The sequence below is a fragment of the Camelus ferus genome, chromosome 16 (assembly GCF_009834535.1).
Source record: "Camelus ferus isolate YT-003-E chromosome 16, BCGSAC_Cfer_1.0, whole genome shotgun sequence".
NCBI lineage: Eukaryota > Metazoa > Chordata > Mammalia > Artiodactyla > Camelidae > Camelus > Camelus ferus.
This window is the reverse complement of record NC_045711.1, coordinates 36,369,822-36,390,693: the sequence shown is the minus strand read 5'-3', so window position 1 is coordinate 36,390,693 and position 20,872 is coordinate 36,369,822. Positions and strand designations below refer to the sequence as shown.

General features: G+C 47.1%; 1 protein-coding gene across 5 annotated transcripts in view; it reads left to right on the top strand.

The window, feature by feature from the left end:
• MPP3 (membrane palmitoylated protein 3) overlaps positions 1–20,872 on the top strand; it is a 35,825-nt gene that overhangs the window by 3,369 nt on the left and 11,584 nt on the right. Inside the window, exons 1-11 of one of the 5 annotated variants that reach the window (XM_032457292.1) lie at positions 7,920–8,002; positions 8,312–8,395; positions 9,202–9,264; positions 9,459–9,577; positions 9,768–9,845; positions 10,983–11,063; positions 11,306–11,443; positions 13,693–13,774; positions 15,240–15,325; positions 16,703–16,777; positions 19,613–19,809. In XM_032457292.1, the coding sequence (XP_032313183.1) occupies positions 9,240–9,264; positions 9,459–9,577; positions 9,768–9,845; positions 10,983–11,063; positions 11,306–11,443; positions 13,693–13,774; positions 15,240–15,325; positions 16,703–16,777; positions 19,613–19,809 (881 nt within the window). In that variant the 5' untranslated portion in view covers positions 7,920–8,002; positions 8,312–8,395; positions 9,202–9,239. Of the gene's footprint in view, positions 1–7,919; positions 8,003–8,263; positions 8,396–9,201; positions 9,265–9,458; positions 9,578–9,767; positions 9,846–10,982; positions 11,064–11,305; positions 11,444–13,692; positions 13,775–15,239; positions 15,326–16,702; positions 16,778–19,612; positions 19,810–20,872 lie in introns of those variants that run through there. The other 4 variants (XM_032457290.1, XM_032457291.1, XM_032457293.1 and 1 more) reach the window with 4 other exon arrangements.

Sequence of the window (20,872 nt, the reverse complement as noted above, 5' to 3'; positions counted from 1 at the left end):
CTGAAAGATGTATCAGAACAAACCATCTGGGATGAAGCACAGAGAAACAAAGGATGGGAAATAGAGACGCGAGGGAAAAAGAAATGGGGCATGAAGCGAGAATGTCCATCATATGCGTTATTGGAGACACAGAATGAAAGAAGACAGAGGATGCAGCAATGTTCGAAATATGAAGAAACACGTTGTGTGTTCTTTAATACATTTGTGTGTGTGTGTGTGTGTATTTATATTATGTGGGATGCTGAATCCTGTAGCCTAGGGCAGGGACCCCTGTGCCCTGGGTTCAGGGGAGGTACAGTACGGACACTGGATGGATGACAAAGGTGGCACAGTAAAGAAGTGGGGGGAGGGTGGTCTTTTCAATAACAATTAGGTGCCCACGTAGAAAAAAAATGAGACCCGATCCCTGCCTCTCAGCCACCCAAAGTCAATTCTAGGGTGGCTTACAAAACTAAATGTAAAAAGGCAAAATGATAAAGCTTATCAAAGATCATAGAGCATAACTTCATGGCCTCAGGGTAGGGGAAGAGTTCTCAAACCAGACACAGAAAGCACAGCCCACAGAGAAAAAGACTGATAAATCAGACTGCATTAAAATGAAAAAGTGTCCATTGAAAGATGACATGAAAGGGGAGAAGAGAAGGTATAGCTCAGTGGTAGAGTGTGTGCTTAGCATGCACGAGGTCCTGGGTTCAATCCCCAGTACCTCCATTAAAAAAAATTAAAATAAAGAAATGAACCTAATTACCTCCTCCCTAATCCCCCCCCCAAAAAGGTTTAGAGGCAAATTTAAAAAAAAGACATCCACAGAGTGGGAGAAAATATCAAGAGTGTGCATTACAGACAACAGATTACAGACAACATGGATAAATCATAAAAAAGATAATGTTGAGTGAAAGAAGCCAGGCATGTAAAAGACTGATTCCATTTAGATGAAAGCTGAAAACAGACCAAACGAAATGGCATTGTATTGTGATACATATATTTCGATGGTAAAACCAGAAAGCAGAAGTGATTCTGGTAAATGTCAGGGTAGTGGTTGTCTTTGTGGGAAGATGCTGTGATCTCAAGGGACATACGAGGCTTTCTGTGGCTAGAAGTTTATTTCTTCATTGGGCTGCTGGCTACACAGGTGTTCCCCGTTTTATTAATCTGTGAAGTTGTCATGTTTATGCTCACTTATTATGTTCACTTTCCTGTGAGCACATTCTGTGTCACAAATCAAAACTTTTTTTTGAGATGTAGTAACAAAAATAACAAATAAGAAAAGCTATCAGAAATCTGAAAAAAAGAAAAACAAAAAACCAAACCAGAGTTACAGGATGTTCCCTTGTTCTCACTGAGATGTAATAAACAGTCTGAGCCCATCCTTTCTTCAGACCCTCTGACTCACTCTCTTGATGGAAGTGAGTCCATTTCTCCTCTTGGAATTATTCCCTGTTCCCTTCGGTGCAGGGACCTATAGCCTGAAGCAGATTCTTTCTGTCACCTCTGCAAGGATCAAGGATCATGATGCTGTGTCTTTTTCAGAGCATGCTTTCTATACTCTTCTGTCCCTGCGAAGATGGACCCCCAAGTCATTCATTCCTCTGGCATCAAGCTCATCTTCCTCTTCCATTTGTGGCTGCTCTGCTGGAACATCTTGACCAAGTCCTGGGTGGCTGAGGTGACCCTGCCTGGGCTTCTGGCCATCTTGGCCAACTCTGCCCTGAGTCACCTTTGTCCTGGCGTGCAGCCCTCTCCCCAGCACTCCAGCTCTAAACTCGCATTCACCCACACATCTAACACTATGTCAGTTTCAGGGTACAACATAGAGATTTGATATTTCTATACAATCCAAAACAATCAGCATGCTAAGTCTAGTTACATCTGTCACCATAGAAAGTTACTACAATATTATTGCCTGTATTTCCCACTCTGTACGTTTCATCTCTGTGACTCATTTATTTTGTACCTGGAAGTTTGTCCTTCTTAGTCTCCTTCACTTATTTCATTCATTCCGCAACCCTATCCCCACTCTGGTAACCACCTGTTTATTCTTTGTATTGATGAGTCTGTTTCTGTTTTGTTCATTTGTTCTGTTTTTTAGATTCCAAATTCAAGTAAAATCATACGGTATTTGTCTTTGGCTTATTTAACTTAGCATAGTGTCACCTAGGTCCATTCATGTTGTTGCAAATAGCAAGATTTCATTCTTTCTTATGGCTGAGTAGTATTCCATTGTGTGTGTGTGTTTGTGTGTGTGTGTGTGTGTATATATACACCACATCTTCTTTATCTAATCATCTATTGATGGATACTTGGATTGCTTCCATATCTTGGTTGTTGTAAATAATGTTGCATCGAACATACGGGGTGCATATATCTTTTTGAATTCATGTTTTTTCTTGTTCAGAAAAATACCCAGTTGCTGGATTGTGTGATAGTTCTATTTTTAGCTTTTGGAGGAAACTCCGTACTGTTTTTCATAGTGGCTGCACCAATTTTCATTCTCATCAACAGTGCAGGAGGGTTCCCTTTCTCTACATCCTTACCAACACTTATTATCTGTTGTCTTTTTCATTTTGCTTTTTGGGGGGGGGTGATGATAGGGGAGGTAACTAGGTTTATTTGCTTATTTTTAGAGGAGGTACTGGGGATTGAACCCAGAACCTTTTGCGTGCTAAGCATATGCTCTACCACTTGAGCTATACCTTCTCCCTGTTGTCTTTTTGATAGTAGCCTTTCTCCCAGGTGCGAAGTGATATCTTATCGTGGTTTTGATTTGCAGTTCTCTGGTGATAGTGATGCTGAGCAGTTTTTCATGTGCCTATTGGCCATCTGTATCTTTTCGTTGTAAAAATGTCTATTCAGGTCCTCTGCACACTTTTTTTAATTGGATTTTTTTGATGTTGAGTTGTACAAGTTTTTTTGGTATATTTTGGATAGTAACCCCTTATCAGATGTATCGTTTGTGAATGTAGTCTCCCATTCAGTAGGCGGCCTTTTTGTTTTGTTGATCGTTTCCTTTGCTATGTAAAAGCTATTTAGTTTGATGTAGTCCCATTTGTTCATTTTTGCTTTTGTTTCCCTTACCTGAGGAGACATATCCAAAAAATATTGCTCAGATCGATGTCAAATCCTTTGTTTTCTTCTGGGAGTTTTATGGTTTCAGGTCTCATATTTAAGTCTTTAATCCATTTCAAGTTAATTTTTGTATAAGATGAAGAAAGTAGTCCAGTTTGATTCTTTTGCATGTAGCGACACTGTTTTTTTTTTTTTAGTATTTTCTCCCCCAACTTATTTATAATGTCATCTTTCTAAAAAGTTAAATTATCATATACATGAGGACTATTTCTGTACTTTCTGTTCTGTTCTCTTTGTCTAGCTGTTGATGGTTTCTTCTGTACTAAACTTTAAAAAAATTATTTTCATACCAGAAACGTTTCATATCTATAGGGCTAGTGCCACTGTACACCCCCCACCCCCCAGCTTGCTTCCATAACTTTTCTTTTTCAGAATTTTCTTGCTATTCACCAATGCTTATTTTTCCTGATGAATCTTAGTATCATTTAATGAGTTCCCTCTGCAAATCCTCTTTGTATTTTAATTGGGATCGCATTGGGTTTGGAGATTGTTTTAGAATGAATTGACATGCTTACAGTATTGAACTGTCCTTTGTCCTTTTCCCTATGTGAGCTACAGTTTATTGTATATGTCCTTCACTAGTGTTTTAAAGGCCTCCCCTCCCCACCCATATAGCAATAGGTCCTTTACTGTTCCTATTCAGTTTATAACTTGGTATTTAATCTTTTGGCTGGTATTTTAATTTGGAATTTTTTTCTTTCATTATGCTTTATAATTATTTATTTTTGTTCATAGGAAAGTCATTGAACTTTTAATATCAATTGTTACCCACCATCTTATTTAATTTTCTCATCATTTCTATTTCTACTTTTAGTCAATTGCCCTGGGTTTCTAGGTGTACCATGTATCATCTGTGTTGCCTCCTTCTTTCTAGTATTTATGGCTCTTATTTCTCATCTACTCATGTAGGAATCAGGTGATGGTAGGCTCCTTGAGAAATAATTATTATAGTCATACACATTGAGGGTTGGTATGTTTTCTTTTTTTTTCTTTTCTTTTTTTAAATGGAGGTACTAGGGGTTGAATCCAGGACCTTGTGCATGCTAGGTATGTGCTCTGCCACTGAGCTGTACCCTCCTCCCCATTCATTTTCTTTTAACACATGTGTCTTTGTGTTTAAAATGAGCTTCTTCTAGCTAGCACATAGTTAAGTCTTTCTTTTTAAATCTAGACTGACAATCTCTGTCTTTTATTTGGGGGATTCAGACCATTTACTTTTTACAAAAACAACTTTGAGATATAATTTACATACCATAAATTTCATCCATTTAAAGTGTATAATTCGATGGTTTTTAGTATAGTCACAGAGTCGTAAAACCATCACTAGAATCTAATTTTAGAACATTTTCATCGTTTCAGTAAGAAGCCTCACACCCATTAGCAGTCGCTCCCAACCTCCATCACTCCAGCCTAGGCGACCACTAATCTACTACTAATCTACTTCCTGTCTTTTCTGTGGATTTGCCCATTCTAGATTTTTCATATTAACAAAATCATACAATATATGGTCTTTTGTGATTGGCTTCTTTCTCTTTGCGTAATGCTTTAATGTGCTTCCATGTTGTGGTATGTATCAGTACTTTATTCCTTTTTATTGCTAAATAATATTTCATTGTATGGTTATATCCCATTTTGGTTATCCATTTATCAGTTGATGGACCTTTGAATTTTTTTCACACAATTTGGCTATTATGAATAATAGTGCTTTAACATTTTTGTGTAAGTTTTGTGTTTTTATTTTCATTGCTCTTGGGTATATATATCTAGCAGTATACACACACACACACACACACACACACACACAGTAACTATGTTTAACCTTTTGTTCACCTTCATTTTTGAAAGATATTTTTTAAAAATCACGTATGAATGTCTTTTCAGCATCCAAAGACATAATAATATGAACATTTCACTTTTTAACCCTATTAATAGATTACCTTACATGGAGTTATAGTAATAGATTTTCAGCTGTTAAGCCATTTTATTTACAAATATTAAGCCATTTTTAGAATACACTCTAGTTGATCATTTGTATTATTATTCTCGTGTTCTGGTGAAATTGTCAGCTAATATAGTTTTTAGGATTTTTTTAGTAAGTGAGACTGGTTTGTAGGGTTGATTTGTGTGTGTGTGTGTGTGTGTGTGTGTGTGTTACTTTCTTTGACAGATTTTAGTCAAAGAATTTTGAAGATTTCCTTCTATTTCTACGTGCGAGAAGACTTCAAGATAATTGTTCCTTAAAAGTTTGGGAGAATTCTTCCTGATGCTTCTTGAGGGAGCAATTCTTTGACATCTCTACTCTAGTGAAATTGGTCTGTTACTATGTCTCTTCTGGGGTAATTTTAGTAATTTGAACAACAATAATAAACTGTGTTTCTGGTTCAGCCAAGTCAAGGCCTCTGAGTGCAGTGACAGATCACATTATCCCCAGGAATCATACAATATGTATTTTTCAAGTCTTCCTTCTTTCATTCCGTATAAGATGTTTTGACCTTCATCCATGTTGTTGCATGGTGGGGGTGATCGCTCAACAGTAGTTGCTCTTTACTGATGAGTCAATATACCACTGTATGGATGTACCACAGTTTATTTATCCACTCACTTGTTGATGGACCTCTAGATTGTTTCCCATTTTGGGCTATTATGAATAAAGATGCACTGAATATGCATGTACAGGTGTTGTGGACAGATGTTTTATTTCTCTCAGATAAACAGTTTGAAGTGGAATTGCTGGATCATTGGATAGTTATATGTTTAACTCTTTAAAAAATCAAAGAGTTTTGAGAAGTGATTGTACCATGTGATTGTACTCCCACAGCAGTTTGAGAGTTCCAGGTGCTTCAAGTCTTACGTGTTATTTATTCTAACCCTCTACTGTAGTGTATGCAGAGTGATACCTGCTTGTGGCTTTACTTTCCCTGATGACAGATAATGTTGGATAAGCACTTTCTCATACGCTTGCTTATTGGCTATTTATATATCGTCTTTTGTGAAGTGCGTGTTTACATCTTCTGCCCGGTTTTTGGTGGGTTTGTTGGTCTTTTTGTTATTGAGTTACAGGAGTTCTTTCTTCTGGGTACAAATCCTTGTCATCTGTACATGTTATGAATAATTCCTCTCAATCTGCAGCTTGTCTATTTATTTTCTTGACAATATTTTTTTGATGAATAGAAATTTTAAATTTTGATGAAGTCAGTTTTTCTTTTCTTTTTTTAGAGGCCATGCTTTTTATGTCCTTTCTCAGAAATCTTTGGCTTCCAAAAGATTGAGAAGATGTTCTTCTATGTTTTTTTCTAGAAGTTTTATCAATTTCGTCTACGTTTATGCCTACGGTCCCTCCTAAATTGAACATTTTATGTGGTGTGAGGTGGCGATTGACCCCTCTCATCCCATGAATATCTAGTTGTTCCAGCACATTGTTGGTGCCTTGTCAAAAGTCATTTGACCCTGTATCAGACGGCTGTTGATATCTCTCTAATTCCAAGCATCCCAGATAAAAATGTGTCTCCTGTAGGCTTTCCCTACTCAGAGTGAGGTCCTGAAACAAACAGCATCACATCACCTGGGAGCTTGTTAGAAATGCGGAATCTGGCACCACTCAGCCCTACACAACCCCCAGATGATTCATAATCGCGTTACATTTTGAGAAGCACTGGTGTAGATAATTTCTGAGGAAGGAGGGGAAATGTGATCGTGACATATTCTGCCACTAACAGCTTCCCCATGCCCTGCAGGCTGTGGGGGCCTGTGGATGCATTTCTTCTCCTTGACGTGCTAAACTTACTCCCACACTTAACCCTGGGTCCACATTCCCGCTATGTGCTGCGTGCTCTTTGCTGCGGGGAGTGTGGGGAGGGGACTCACTGGCCGACTCCTCACCCCCGAATACCCACAACCACCTGCTCATTCATCCAGCAGCTCCTGCCATCTCCTCCGTACACATCTTTCCACCCCTGAGCCTCAGTTTTCTCAGTTACAGAGCAGAAATAATGGTCTCTATCTCAGGAGTTAATGCGATGCGAAGTGATCTGAGGAGCACCTCGGGCATAGAGACAGCACAATAAAAGTCGGTGATCGTCACGGCCGGGGACGATCGAGCCCGTCCCCCAGGAGAAGCCCCTGCACACAAGCCGCCGTTTCCGCAGCAGATCCACCCCCGCCTACTACGCCGGGGCAGGATTGAGCCTTACAGTCTTCCTGGCTCGACTTCTCCTCTCTCCCTTCTCTGCGCCCCCAGGGCCCAGTGCACCGATAAATCTTTCCCAGTACGTTGCATTGTTACTGCTAGTTGCTCTCGCGTCTGACGGGTCTCTCGCCCCGGCCAGGGATCCAGAATCCTTGCCTTGGTGGTCTCGGAACCCCAGGCCCTGGCACAGCTCCTGGCACTTGGAGGGCGCTCAATAAATGTTTGCAAAATCGAATTCTGTGTTAAGCAAGCGTCCACCCCTCCGCACGCAGGTTATGGTTTATGTGCAGGTGGTGGGGGCGGAGGGAAGGCTGGCTGTGTGCCCCGGGTCGGGGACACAGGCAAGGCGCTCTTCGGGGCTCGAGTGGGAGGACACGGAGGAGGGACACCACGCAGGAGAGTGGAGCCTGGGCTGGCAGAAGGCTGACGGTGCCAGACGCCGCGGGCGCCCTGCGCTCCTCCCCCTCCTCCCCGCGGGTCCCCCTCCTCCCCCTCCTCCCCGCGGGTCCCCCTCCTCCCCCTCCTCCCCGCGCGCCCCCTCCCCCTCCCCGCGCCTCTCCTCCTTGGGCTCCGCCGCCCCCGCCCCGCGCGGCCGCGGCAGGGAGGGGCCGGGAAGGCGGAGCCAGCGGCGCGGAGGCTCCCGACAGCCGCGCGGCTCCGGGTCAGGAGCAGAGATCCCGGCGCGCCCAGGTAGGAACCCATGCAGGGGACGGAACAGGGGCTGGGAGCCGAGGCGGGAGGGGCCCGGCGGGTAGGGAGAATGAGCCGAGACCCGCCCCTAGCGCACACGCAGCCTCGCGGCCCACGGAGCCCCAGCTTGTGTGTTGGGGGTGGTTACTCAGTCCCCGTCCCTCGGCCCCTGGCCTTCCTTCCCGCACCCACCCCCTCCCCGATGCGCCCCGCTCCTTTCCCGCCGCTCCGCATCCTCTTAGATCTCCCCGAGCGTCCCCCAGGTCACGCCTCGCCTTCTCCCAGCCGTTCTCCTTGTTGGTCCCACAGGTTCCTTCCCAAAGAGAGCTGGAGTCTGTGTTCGGCTGCCTGGGGGAGTGGCGGGGGGGGGGCACAACTAGAGGGAGCCAAAGGGTGAGTCTGGCGTAGGGGGGCGGGGCGGTGGCTGGAGGGCCGGGTACCATTCTTACACATCTTGGTGTCAGCATCTTGGTGTCAGCGGGACTAGGGCGGGCGAAATGGGGCTGGCTCCATGTTTGCAGAATAAATGAATCATTACTCTCCTTATCCCCTTCTGAAGGAGGACTTTTTGAGGTCCACGTGCTACAGAGCACGTTGGGGGGCCTGCTGAGATAGGGCTCCCCCCGCCGGCATAGTAGACACCGACTCACGTCTCTCCACCTCCACTCTACACTCTGTTCTGGGAGCAGGCTCCCTTCAGGTTGGGGCTTGGGGATGGTGGGGTTTGTAGGCCCAGTCAGATACTTGTTGAAGGTGTGACAGGCAAAGGACTTGAGAGAGGCCCCTTAGAAGGTAACGATGGGAGGGGGGCGCTGTGGAGGAGAGCACCCACTGTCAGGCAGGGGCCACTGGGCACCTCTGAGACCCGCCACCAGAGTATGGATTCTGACCTGCAAGTTACTGAATCCTCCAAGCCTCTGTTTCTTCATCAGTAAAATGGGAATCTTAGTGACCATTCCTCAGGGCTTTGACCAGATTAGGAAAAATGTCATATGAAATCACTTAGCACAATGCTTGACACATTGGGCGCACTCAGCAAATCTTCATTTTCTTTCCTTCCTCTCTGAAAAAAAATTATTTGTTCCCATCCCCTCTGTCCCCAAATTGATCATGACAGACAGAGTACATGTGTAATCACTATTTATTGAATGAATATACTTGATGGAGTTTCACACCCCGCCCCCCACTTTTTCTCCCAGAATCCACGGACAGAGCTCAAGATCTGACCAGCACAGACATGCCAGTGCTGTCTGAGGACTCCGGTGAGTTCGCCCGAAGCTGGGCCTGCCCAGCAACCTGGGGCTGCGAAGAAAGCTGCCAGTGTCTGCTCTGAGCCCTGGGAATGAGAGCCTGGGAAGAAAATGTGCACACGGCAGGGTTGAAGTGTTGCTGGAGGGCCCACAGGGCAGAGTACCCACTGCATTGACTATATTTTATTTTCTTACACTCTCCTCAGGTTTGCATGAAACCTTGGCGCTGCTGACGTCTCAGCTCAGACCTGACTCCAACCAAAAGGAAGAGATGGGCTTCCTGAGGGATGTTTTCAGTGAAAAAAGCCTCAGTTACTTAATGAAGGTAAAGCCCTCGCTGCCCCAGCAAGGTCTTCATTAGCCCACTGTGCAGGGCTTTCTCTTATACTGTCCCATGGATGACCCAGTCTGCAGCCCTAGGCATCACCACAGCCGTGGGCAGGGTGTGTGGCATCCAGGGTAAACCTGGGCAGCTGGCTTGGGAGGTCCCAGCCTGAGATCAGCTGTCTTTGCAGATTCACGAGAAGCTTCGCTATTATGAGAGGCAAAGTCCAACCCCTGTTCTGCACAGCGCTGTGGCCCTCGCGGAGGATGTAAGCCCCAGGTTTCTTCTTCCGGCCTCAGCCCCTCTCCCACCCTTTAGCTCCTTCATCTGGCCTGCTTGCCATTGCTTAGCCAGGGGACATTGGGACGCGGGAGCCCCAAGGTGAAGAGCATCTCCTTCCCTTCGCCTCCTAACAGCCAGGGAGGATCTCATGAGCCTTGGACAGGGCCAGGGGACATGGTGACATGGTGATGCCCACTTACTGTGTGTTCCCAAGAAAGTCTGTTTCCCCAGCTGTGAAGTGAGAACAGCTCCCAAACGGTTGCGGACTGGTGACATGAGCAGTCAAACACACACATTGTACCAGTGCTTCCAGGAGGCCCCGTGTGAAGTTTTGGGTCCCCGGATTTGCCGTGTGTCCCTGCTTACTGGCTCAGGCTATTTTTTTTTTTTAAAGGAATCCTTCCCCATTTCTTATGACCCTGTCCTCTGCATTGCATGGTTGGGAAAAAAGGCTGTCCCAGTTGAGTACTAACTCAGGCTTCTGAATTAACTCACATAACCCTAGGCAATGGCCTGGCGAGGAATGGGGGCAGACCGCCTGTCTTTCTTGGCTATGGAATGCCATTAGGATGGTGTTAGGTTGCCAGGCTCCCAGGCTCAGCGCTGCCTCTCTGACTAACTCTGTGACCTTAAACAAGTCATTCAGCCTCTCTGAGCCCCAATTTCCTCATCTAGAAAATGTGGTGAGGACACAGACAAGAGAACCAGATCAGCCCAGGTTGAAATCCTGGCTGTGCCACTTACCAGTTTTGCGACCTTGGGCAAGAGATTTCATCTCTCCTATTTACTTCTCACCTGTGAAATGGCAAAATAATAGTACCTGCCACATCTAGTTCACTGTGAGAGCTAAGTGAGTCTGTCCACATAAGGCAAACAGCGCCCAAGAAGGGCTTAATAAGTTAGATCTGGTTAGAATCAGCCTGCAGAGGCTGTTCAAGCTCTCTGGTTCCCTAGGAGCATTAGTCCTGGGGTGGCTGAGGGTCCAATGCCCCTCTGGTGCTATAGTAGTTGCTGGGAGGGCCCTTGGGACTGAGGCCCAGGGAGCAGAGTTTCCTCTGGGTGACTCCCAGCAAGCTCGAAGTGCCTGAAGCCGTCTGTGGCCTCCTCTCTCCTTCCTCTCCAGGTGATGGAGGAGCTGCAGGCTGCATCAGTGCACAGTGACGAGAGGGAGCTGCTCCAGCTGCTGTCCACCCCCCACCTCAGGGTAGTCACGCCGCCGTCCCTGCTCACCCACGCATCTTGTGTCTCCTGGGATGGGGGCAGGAGGGAGCGCTTGGTCGTGAGACTAAGGGAGGGAGATTTCTGAGCGGGGGCTTTTCAGCACCAGCGTCTGGGGTAGTTGTCTGTGGCATCCAATCCAAGACCCCCAAACCACTGCCCAGCCAAGCTTCCCCGACCCCTGTGAGCTCTGAGGCCAGCCCATCGTTCCTCTTGCTTTCCTGACAGGCCATGCTCATGGTACACGACACAGTTGCCCAGAAGAATTTTGACCCTGTTCTTCCCCCTCTGCCCGATAATATCGATGAGGATTTTGATGAAGAATCAGTGAAGATTGTCCGCCTGGTGAAAAACAAAGAACCTTTGGTATGTGGCACCCACCACTCCTCCCTACCCTCTCCCAGTTCCCCACGCCCACCCACCCAGAAACCTGGGAAGGGACCCTCCTGAAGTCTTCCGAGTGAGTGATGGCAGCTTTGTCAAGGAGGCCACTGGTCCCTGCGATGCCAGTGTGTGCAGAGTACCCCTTGCACTGGGTGGATACAGCCTCCCTTTGCTGTGGCCCTGCTCCTTTGTGCAGTTAATAACCTGGACAGCTGTGCAGGGCAGCCCTGGTCATCATGCCCTGAACCGGAGGTTGGCAAACTATGGTCCAAAGGACAAACCCAGCCCACTGCCAGTTTTTATAAATAGTTTTATTGGCGCTCAGCCATCCTGTTCATTTATTTATTATCTGTGGCTGCCTTTACATGGCAACGGCAGACTCGACGGAAACCGTGTTGCCCGCAAAGCCGAAGATATTTACATCTGGCCCTTTCCAGAAAAAGTTTGCCAGCTCTTGTTCTGAATTCCGAGGAAGCGCAGGGCAGCAGCTGCTCTTCTCCGCAGCTGACAGATTGTTATCATTTTGGTTCTGGTTCAGTATTGATTGTCCGAGCAAGGGACGAGGTTGTTTATTAGCTGGAGGGAAGTAGTGACAGTCCAGAGGATTAAGGGCTTGCCCTAGCAGCTGGCCCTCTTTATTTTCAACTTCTATCAAATGACCTCAGATGAGCCACTTCTGCAAACTGACCAGGATTCTCCTCTACCTCTACTTCCTTACCTTCAAAGTAGGGCAGTTATACATGCCCTCTGCAAATGTATCATGATCCGTCCTGTGTGCCAGTGCCAGGGACTGGGTTGGGTGCAGGCAGCTCAGAGGTGATTAAGACTTAGTTCTTGGCCTCTGGGAGTTCACAGCTAGAGGAGGACTCAGCAAAGGAGATGAACTGACACTGAGAAGAACTGGGAGAGAGGTGTCAGCAGGTCCCAGACTAAGAAAGCAATCCAGAGGGAGGGCAAAGCAGACAGATCAGAGAGAGAAGACTGAGGGTGGCGGCTGGGCTGGCAGCTGACAGGTCATTGATGCTTTTGCTGGTGGATTTGAGGCAGAGGGGGAGCAAGTCAGAGGACAGGAAGCAGAGGGAGCAGGTACATGCTGCTTCTCTGAGAAGCTAGGAACTCTTTTGCTCCAAAGGAATGGAGACTGGAAGCTGCTGGATGGGGCACTGGCTTTTTAATGATGGGAGAGACTTGACAATATTTTTAAGACCAGGAGAAGGAGCCAGTGGAGAGGGGACATTAAGAATGCTGGAGAGAGAGGGACGGGATTAGAGGGACCAGCCTAGCCAGGAGGAACTCCTCTGCTGAGATGGGGGGGAGGGAGGAAAGGATGGACAGAGAAGCTGGAAAGTTTAAAGAAGCCACAGGGTTCTTGGCTGCTGGCCTCTTTCCAGCAATGTTTATCTTGTGGATTTCAAATGCAGTTAATAGTGAGTGTGCCAGTGTGCAGTTACAGCCAATAATAAGTGGTTAGCATTTATTGAGTGCTGACTGTGTGCTAAGTGCCTTGTGTGCATTACCTGATGTCATCCTTGCAACAACCGTATGAGTTAAGTGCTTGCCCACACCACAGAGGAAATGGGCCCAGAGACGATAAGGGGCTTCCTTGCTGAGGCCACACGCTCTGAGTAAATGACAGAGTGGATTTAAACCCAGGGCCATCCAACTCCTGACGGCTGCCCTGCCACAGTCCAGCCTGCCTGGTGCACGAACTTGAGGGCTTGTCAGTGCCTTTCTCATCCTCTGCTATGCTTCATGGGCCGAGAAGCTCTGGCTGGGACATAGTTGGTCCCCCTTGGTAACAGCAGAAGGCCTGGGAACTCTGACTGGTTAGAGGCGGGTGGAGAATTTGCTGGCACATTTTCTTCTCATTATTAATTGTCTGCAAGAGGCAGGGACTGCGATGTGATGGAGAAAGCACTGGATTTGGCATCATAGAAAGCTTTACCAGCTGGTGACCTTTAAGATGCTCACCTTCACTGTGCCCCAGTCCCTCATCCCTAAACTGAGATTGTAACAACTTTATTGTGCTTTGTTTAAACTCTAAAGTGCTGGGCTGTGCTAATTTGAGATTTTGGTTTTATTGCGTCCTCAGCATGAGAAAGGTGTCCACTGATCTGCCCCATGGAGTGGCAGAGGCAGGGAGTTGGGGAGGCTCTGTTGCGTCCAGAAGAGTAGAGATCTGAGGTTTGGGGCTGCTTCTCAGGAGCCTGCCTGCTCTGTCTCCGATGCAGGGGGCCACCATCCGGCGGGATGAGCACTCAGGGGCTGTCGTAGTGGCCAGGATCATGCGAGGGGGCGCAGCAGACCGGAGTGGTGAGTGTCCTCGATGCCAGCCTGGCCGAGGTGGTAGCCATCACCCCCCAGCCTCCCTGCTTTGGCCATGGGTCTCCTTTCTCCCTCTTGTGTGCTTACCTGTTTGGGCTGTGCTTTGCTTTCTGGGAGTGGGGCTGGAATTCTCTCCTCTTTCCTAAGCCTGGTAGAAATTTTAATTGTTTTGAAAAAATCTCAGGCACGGAATACTTTGGGCGTGATCAAAGGACTTGTGCTTTGGCTCAGCCTGGGGACTATAGGTAGTTTAGCTTGGTGGGTAAACTCTGATTTGAGGGCAAGGACACCCTTCCCCCTAGTTGCCTTAGCAAGCTACTATTACCAAGGGGAGGTATGCATGTCCTAGACTGTCTGGGTGGGAAACAGGTTAAGAGTCAACTGGTGTGTGGAAGAACTAAGTTGGGGGGCATTTCCTGGAACAGAGGAGTGTTACCCCCAAAGTCTGGAGATCACTGTTGTGGAGAGTCCTAGACCAGTGCTTCCCAAACACTGACAAGCACTCGAAACGCCCCAGTGTCTTGTTAACATGCAGATTCTGACTCACAGGGTCGTGGGTGGGCCCAGGACCCTGCACCCCTTACTGCCTCCTGGGTGATGCGGCTGCTTCTGGGCTGGTGTCCACATTGAATAGCAGCAAATCGAGCCTGATATGCAGAGATGCTTGTCATTAAAGCAGAGACCAACAGACAGGGGCGCCTAACGCTCTTGAAGCCATCTTCCCTGGTGCTTTTAAGTTTTCTCGTTATATTTGAGAAGGACGTTCTTGGAGTATGTCTGTATACCCAGGAGGGTGAAAATTTAATGATACATGTGTTTTTAATTTCATTTTTTTTATTGAAGTGTAGTTGGTTTACAGTGTTAGTTTCAGGTGTACAGCAAAGCGACTCAGTTATACAGGTACTACATAAATATTTTTTCTCTTTTCAGATTCTTTTCCATTATAGCTTATTACAAGAAATTAAATACAGTTCCCTGTGCTATACAGTAGTAGGTCCTTGTTATTTACCTATTTTATATGTAGTAGTGTGTATCTGTTAATCCCAAACTCCTAATTTATCTTGCTCCCCACCCCAAGAATTAGTGCTATTTTTAAAGAAGCAGAGGGCACAGCAGAACAAACACAGGCTTTTTACGGCAAAAGAACTGTGTCTGCACACTGGCTGCATTATTTCTCAGCAGTGTGGCCTTGGGCAGGCAGCAGCATTTTTCTGGATCTCTGCTGCCGGTGTGTAAAGTGGGGCTTTCATGGGGTGGTGGTGAGGCTGTGATGCCAAGCGAGGCACCCAGCACGCGTGGGGACTCCTTTCATCCCAGTCCCATCCATCGTCTTTAAACCTTGAGTCTTCCCTGCAGTGGGTTCTGCAGGAGGGTGCCAGCAATGCCCAGAGCTCCGCGCTCCAGGGGCCGAGGCCCCCTTCTCTTGCTGATGGTCCGCTCCTGTGTCTCCTAGGCCTGGTCCACGTCGGAGATGAGCTCCGGGAAGTGAACGGGATCACAGTCCTGCATAAGCGGCCCGACGAGATTAGCCAGATTCTGGTCTGTGCTACGCACGTGCCAGGGATGCTGTGGTTCTTCAGAGACCCAAAGCCGGGTGCTTCCCGGAGCCAGCGCTGATCTGGCCCAGTCTCCCTGGTTTCGTGGGGAGGCTCCAGGCGAAGCAGCCTTACAGTGTGCCCGGGGTGGGAGGTGGGGGTTGGAGGAGTGGAGCACCCAGACCACCTGCCTCTCAGACCCCTTCTTCAGTACAGCCGTCCTCCCTACCCCCGGCCTTCTTTCCTGAAGACCCCCTCAAAAGGGTCACCTCTTCCATAGGGCTGAGGATATGGAGTAAAACGCTGCAGCACAAGGAGGACCGAGAGCAAGGGCTTCGGGGCCAGCTGGTCCTGGGTTTTACTCCCCCCTCTGTCACTTTTCAGTGGTGCAACCTTGGACAAGTTATCAGATCAGTCTGAGTTTCAATTTCCTTTCCTGTAAAGTAGGAGTAGGGCTGGTTTCTCAACCAGTGCATGGTTAATGGAAGCATCTGAAAGAGGATATAGCCTTTCCTAACTGCAAGTAGATGCAAGGGTAGCAAATGCTGGGATGGAAGCAATCTTCTGAGTCCATTCTAAGAGTTCAAGTCAAAACTAAAATTGTAAAAAGCCCCAATGGTACGTAGTTCTGTCCTCTTTATCCTCAGGCATTCTCTGCCAACCTGACACTCTTTGCTAACTTCTGATGGTCTGGAGGGCAGAAACACGATGAGACCTGAAGCTTGGAGGCCTGCTCTTTAAGGCCCCTACTGTAGGGGTCCCGAGTTGCTGGCAGACCCTTCAGTCTTCTTGCTGCCACTCCTATTTCCCTGGTTCTGAGCACTGACCTCCTTGTGTTCCAGAGCGATGCAGGGCCAGGGGCACCATTGGGAGAGACGTACTCTCATAGGCTGACAGCGTTCTTCCTTGTCGCCACCCCCATGGGGTGCAGGTTTCTCTTGGGTAGAGGGAAGGGGAACCCCTGGGAAGGTAGGAGTGGTCTCAGATTGGGGAAGATGCAAACAAAGAAGGAGGTACTAATGGGGAACCAGCCCCAAATCAGGCAAGAAAGAAGAAGATGAAACTGAACTAGGTTATTAAAATAACCCAAGAGAACAGAGAAAAGGGCAACCTGTTAGGGCACTGGCCGTCAGGAAGGATGGAGCGCTGAATTCAGTGCATGTGTTGTTCTCACGTTCTCATTTAAAATCTTCTGTCCCTTTGTCCCATGAAAATGCTTTAGTTAATTCAAACTGGTGCCACCACAGAAGGGTAGGTCACAGGGGAGGCAGCCTGTCCAACTTTCCTTCTGAACATGAGTTTCTAGACCTGGGAAGTAAGACATGAAGTCATGGAGGGTTAGACTTGGTAGATGATATGGCTGTGTGCTCTCTCTTTTCAGGCACAGTCCCAGGGATCCATCACCCTGAAAATCATTCCAGCTACCCAGGAGGAGGACCGCTTGAAGGACAGCAAGGTATGGGGGAGTTGGAATTCCAGTGGGCGGGCTCCAGCCCAGCCTCTGAAACAGTCACTTGGGAAGAGAGCATCTGCCTGGTGCTCAGAGCGTGTGCTCAGTAGAGAACTGTAATTCAGTCCCAAAGTGATTCATTTGTTTGTACCCAGCCTCTTCTAAACAGGATTTGACGTAGCTTACTAATAAAAGACAAGGTTCTTTTTAATTGAAGTAGAAAATCAGGGCCGTGAAGAGGAGGAGAAGGTACCAAATGTTCCGGCTTTGGGACCAATTAAGTAACTGCCATTTGTTTAATTCCTTGTTGAACCTACCTTTTGTGGGCACCTTCTCTGTGCCAGGTGCTCTGTCAGAGACCGAGACGGTTAGTAGCTTTGAGGATTCCTGGTTCAAAAAGGGAGGCCAGGGAGCAAGTCTCTCCTTGCTATGTGATGAGTGCTTAGGAAAGATTCTGTACAGCATTACAGGCACCTTGGAAGATGTCGCATGGTAGGGGTGCTGGAAGTGAGGCTTTGAGGAAGATGGAGATGAGGACTTGCCTGGTGAAGAGGAGGTGGGGGGAAGTGTGGGCAGAGGGGCCTGCATACTCCTAGGCTCAAAGATGTGTCAAGGAGGATGGGGTCAATGAAAAAGGGCACTGCGGTGGGGCTCCCGGGGGCGGGGGGATATGCTGGGGAGGTGGGTGAAGGCTAGCTTCTGAATTTCTTTGACTGCTTTGTTAAGGGTTTGGGCACAATCCCTGCTTAGTCTAGGGTCTCAAAGCCAACCCTGAAACAAGGGTTCAAGTGTAAATGGTTTATTTGTAGGCGACCCCAGGAACACCAGGAGTGGGGGAGGGAAGGTACCCAGTGCATCAGAGGGTGTGTTCTCAAGCAAGTTACCACCGTGGGCAACCGGAGCCTAATCCTGCTCCAGAACTTGGAATCCCCTGTAGACGCATGCCTCCATCATCCTCCCCAAGAGCTGGGGGACCCATATGCCAAGTCCCACTAGGCTGCACCCTGGGATTAGCTCCCAGCACTTCCTGCCTGCTGGATTAGGGGAGAGTAGATCCTAGTGGCTGAGAAAGCTGTTGGGCAGTCAGCCTGGGGCGCACTGAAAAGGTACTGCCCCAGGGCATATGGGAGGGCACCCCACAGCCCAAGTTACAGCCCCATTATAGGTGATGAGAAGCTCTTAAAGGTGTTTTTTGTTTTGTTTTGTCTTTTTGGTTTTGGGTTTTTTTGTTTGTTTGTTTTATTTTCTAAATGCAACCACATTTGTGTCTTGGAAAACTCCCTAGGGCAGTGAAAGGAAGAGGGTGGAGTGGGTGGAGACTGGGGCCGGGGCACCTGGTAGGACTCTTTTGTAAAAGCCCTGGTAAGAGATTGTTAAACCTGGAGCTGAGGCGGTGGGTGGGAAGATTGAAGAGGGCATTACTTTGATCTCACAATCAACAAAACAAGGCAGAAAGGAGAATGTAAAGAATGACATCTTTTCATCAGTGAATGGAAGGACGAATGCCGATTTTTCAAGAAAGCTAATTCCCAGCCCCTGTCTCCCAGGACTAGAAGCATGAAAGATGGGACATGACGGCACTTGGCACAGAGTAGATGCCAGTAAATAGTTTGATGAATGATGATTAATAGTGGACGATGTCTTTGATGGTTTTTTATGGTAGATGGAGAAATAATCTTTATATGGCCATTTCTTATTTGCACCCTTCAACTGAATCCCAGGGCACACATAATACCTGATGGAAGGTGTTTCTTCCTGGGACAAGCTAATGTGGTCACCAGTTGCAGCTTTTGCAGGTTTTAACTTGATACAGGGAGAGAACTTGATTTTCCTGGGGGACAAAGTAGGTAGCCTGTCTCTTAGCTCATCCTTTTCTAAATATTTCTTCTTGAGCTAGATGCTTGATAAGGGCTGGCCATTTAAGATTATACTCTCTTCTGAGTGCCTGGGACCCTGGTAACATCTGTGGCTCAATGAGGGTATCTGTCCTCACAATATTTGGCCAAAAAGTTCTTAGAATTGTCTAACTGAATTTTTTTCTGCCTGGCACATGAAGATGAATTGGATTTGTCTAAGGAAACCTTCTGGCCTTTTTTTTTTCTTCCCTAACCTATTTGCTGTTAAAGTAATTGGGTCCTAATGTTCTGGAAACAGAAATAAATAAAATAAATCCATGCCACTGAATTATAGAAGAGGACAAAAAAGTGTGACGGAATGCCATGTCTTCTCCATCATCTTCTTTAGAGGGATGACTTCAGGGTAAAGAGGAGAGTTGGGAGTTGGCCAAGCATATGACAGATGAGGCAAGATTGAGCCATAAAAGATGTGGATGTCAATTACCCACTGAAAAGTGGTGATGGGGAATCAGGAACAGTAGTTTTGTTGATATGTATTCTTATCTAAACATATAGATTACTTATCTAACAGATGGCTGCTGGCATCATTGGGGGCAGTTCGCATATCAGAAATAACATTTGAGTTATAAATTGTACTCGCTTTTCATTTTTGCTCCCAAGATTAATGGTTGTGCTGTGTATGGTAAGAGGCTGTTATAAGGACAACAGATCAGGTAAATAAGGAGATGTTTAGGTTGGAAAGGGAAATCTGTGAGGTCCCATGTATTCAATTTTCTGGTTCTTAATGGATTTCCCCACTATGATATTCAAAATGGTTGAAGAACAGTAAGAGAATATGTGCAGTGGGTTTCTGATTAGCTCTCTGTTCTTGAGGCTGCTTGTGCATCTAATTGTGAACAGTGGTTGTCCTTTGGCATTCTGTGTGGCGTAGACACATCCATGCTTACCTGGCGAAGGGCTGCCTAACTGAGCCCCTCCCCTGCAGGTGTTCATGCGGGCCCTCTTCCACTACAACCCGAGGGAGGACCGGGCCATTCCCTGCCAGGAAGCAGGCCTGCCCTTCCAGCGCAGGCAGGTCCTGGAGGTGGTGAGCCGGGACGACCCCACATGGTGGCAGGCCAAGCGAGTGGGGGACACCAACCTTCGAGCTGGCCTCATCCCTTCCAAGCAGTTCCAGGAAAGGTGGGTCTTGGGTGTGTTGTAAGGGGGTGTGGTTCTGGGGTGGCCAGAGGCATAAATCCATGACAAAGCCCCTAATCTTTGCCGACACAGCCAGAGCGGCACACAGGGTGTCCTTCTCTAAGTACCAGTTGTGCATGTGTTGGCTCTTCTCCCATGACCAGTGGTGATGGCTGTTTGAGATTTCAATAAATATATGGAAATCTATGTTATTCAATTAATCAATCTTTTATCATGCATATATAGGGCAAGTTGAGACATAAAATATACAAATACGGAAGAGGAGGACAAGGAAAAGAAAATTACCCAAAGTCTCACCTCTATCTAAACAGCGTAATTTATTTCCTTCCTGTGCTTCTTATGTGAGTGGTGCACATAGAATTGGAAATCTTCCTTTTTTAAAAAATTTTTGGTAGCTCAACATTTTGATATGAGCATTTGCTCCATTATTATCTATTCTTTATTGTGTGATTTTAATGGCTATATAATATTTCATCCAGAGATAGACCATTCATTCACAGGCAGCAAGTATAGTTTCTGCCCTGGAGGAGTTTACAGTTTAGCTGGGAAGTTGCACATGGTTCAGATGAACACTTTATATAAATGTGATGGATGTGAGGAAGCAGGACTGGGCTCTGCGAGGTCCTAGCAGGAGGACTGGCCCTTATCCGGGCGTGCACAGAAGGTTTCTGAGGAAGGGTCATACCTAAGTGACTTCACTCCTTCCCTGTGGCTGTGCTTCTAAGTTCCTTTCAGCGTTTCCCGGCTACAGGCTGAAATAATTATCTTGCACATGGACTGTTCCTCATATTTCAAATTCTTTACTTAGGATGGATTTCCAAAAGTGTAAATCCTAGGTCAGAGGGTGTGGCACTTATGCCTACAATGCCTCTCCTGAGGTTTGTAGCCCTCTTCCATCTTTTGGGGTATGGGATGATGCTGTAGCAACAGACCTCAGGGTTCATCCATTTCAGTGGCTCTCCTGGTGTGGTCCCCAGGCCAGGTACATCAGCATCCCCTGGGAGCTTGCTAGAAATGAATATCCTTGGGCCCTGCCCCTGACCTG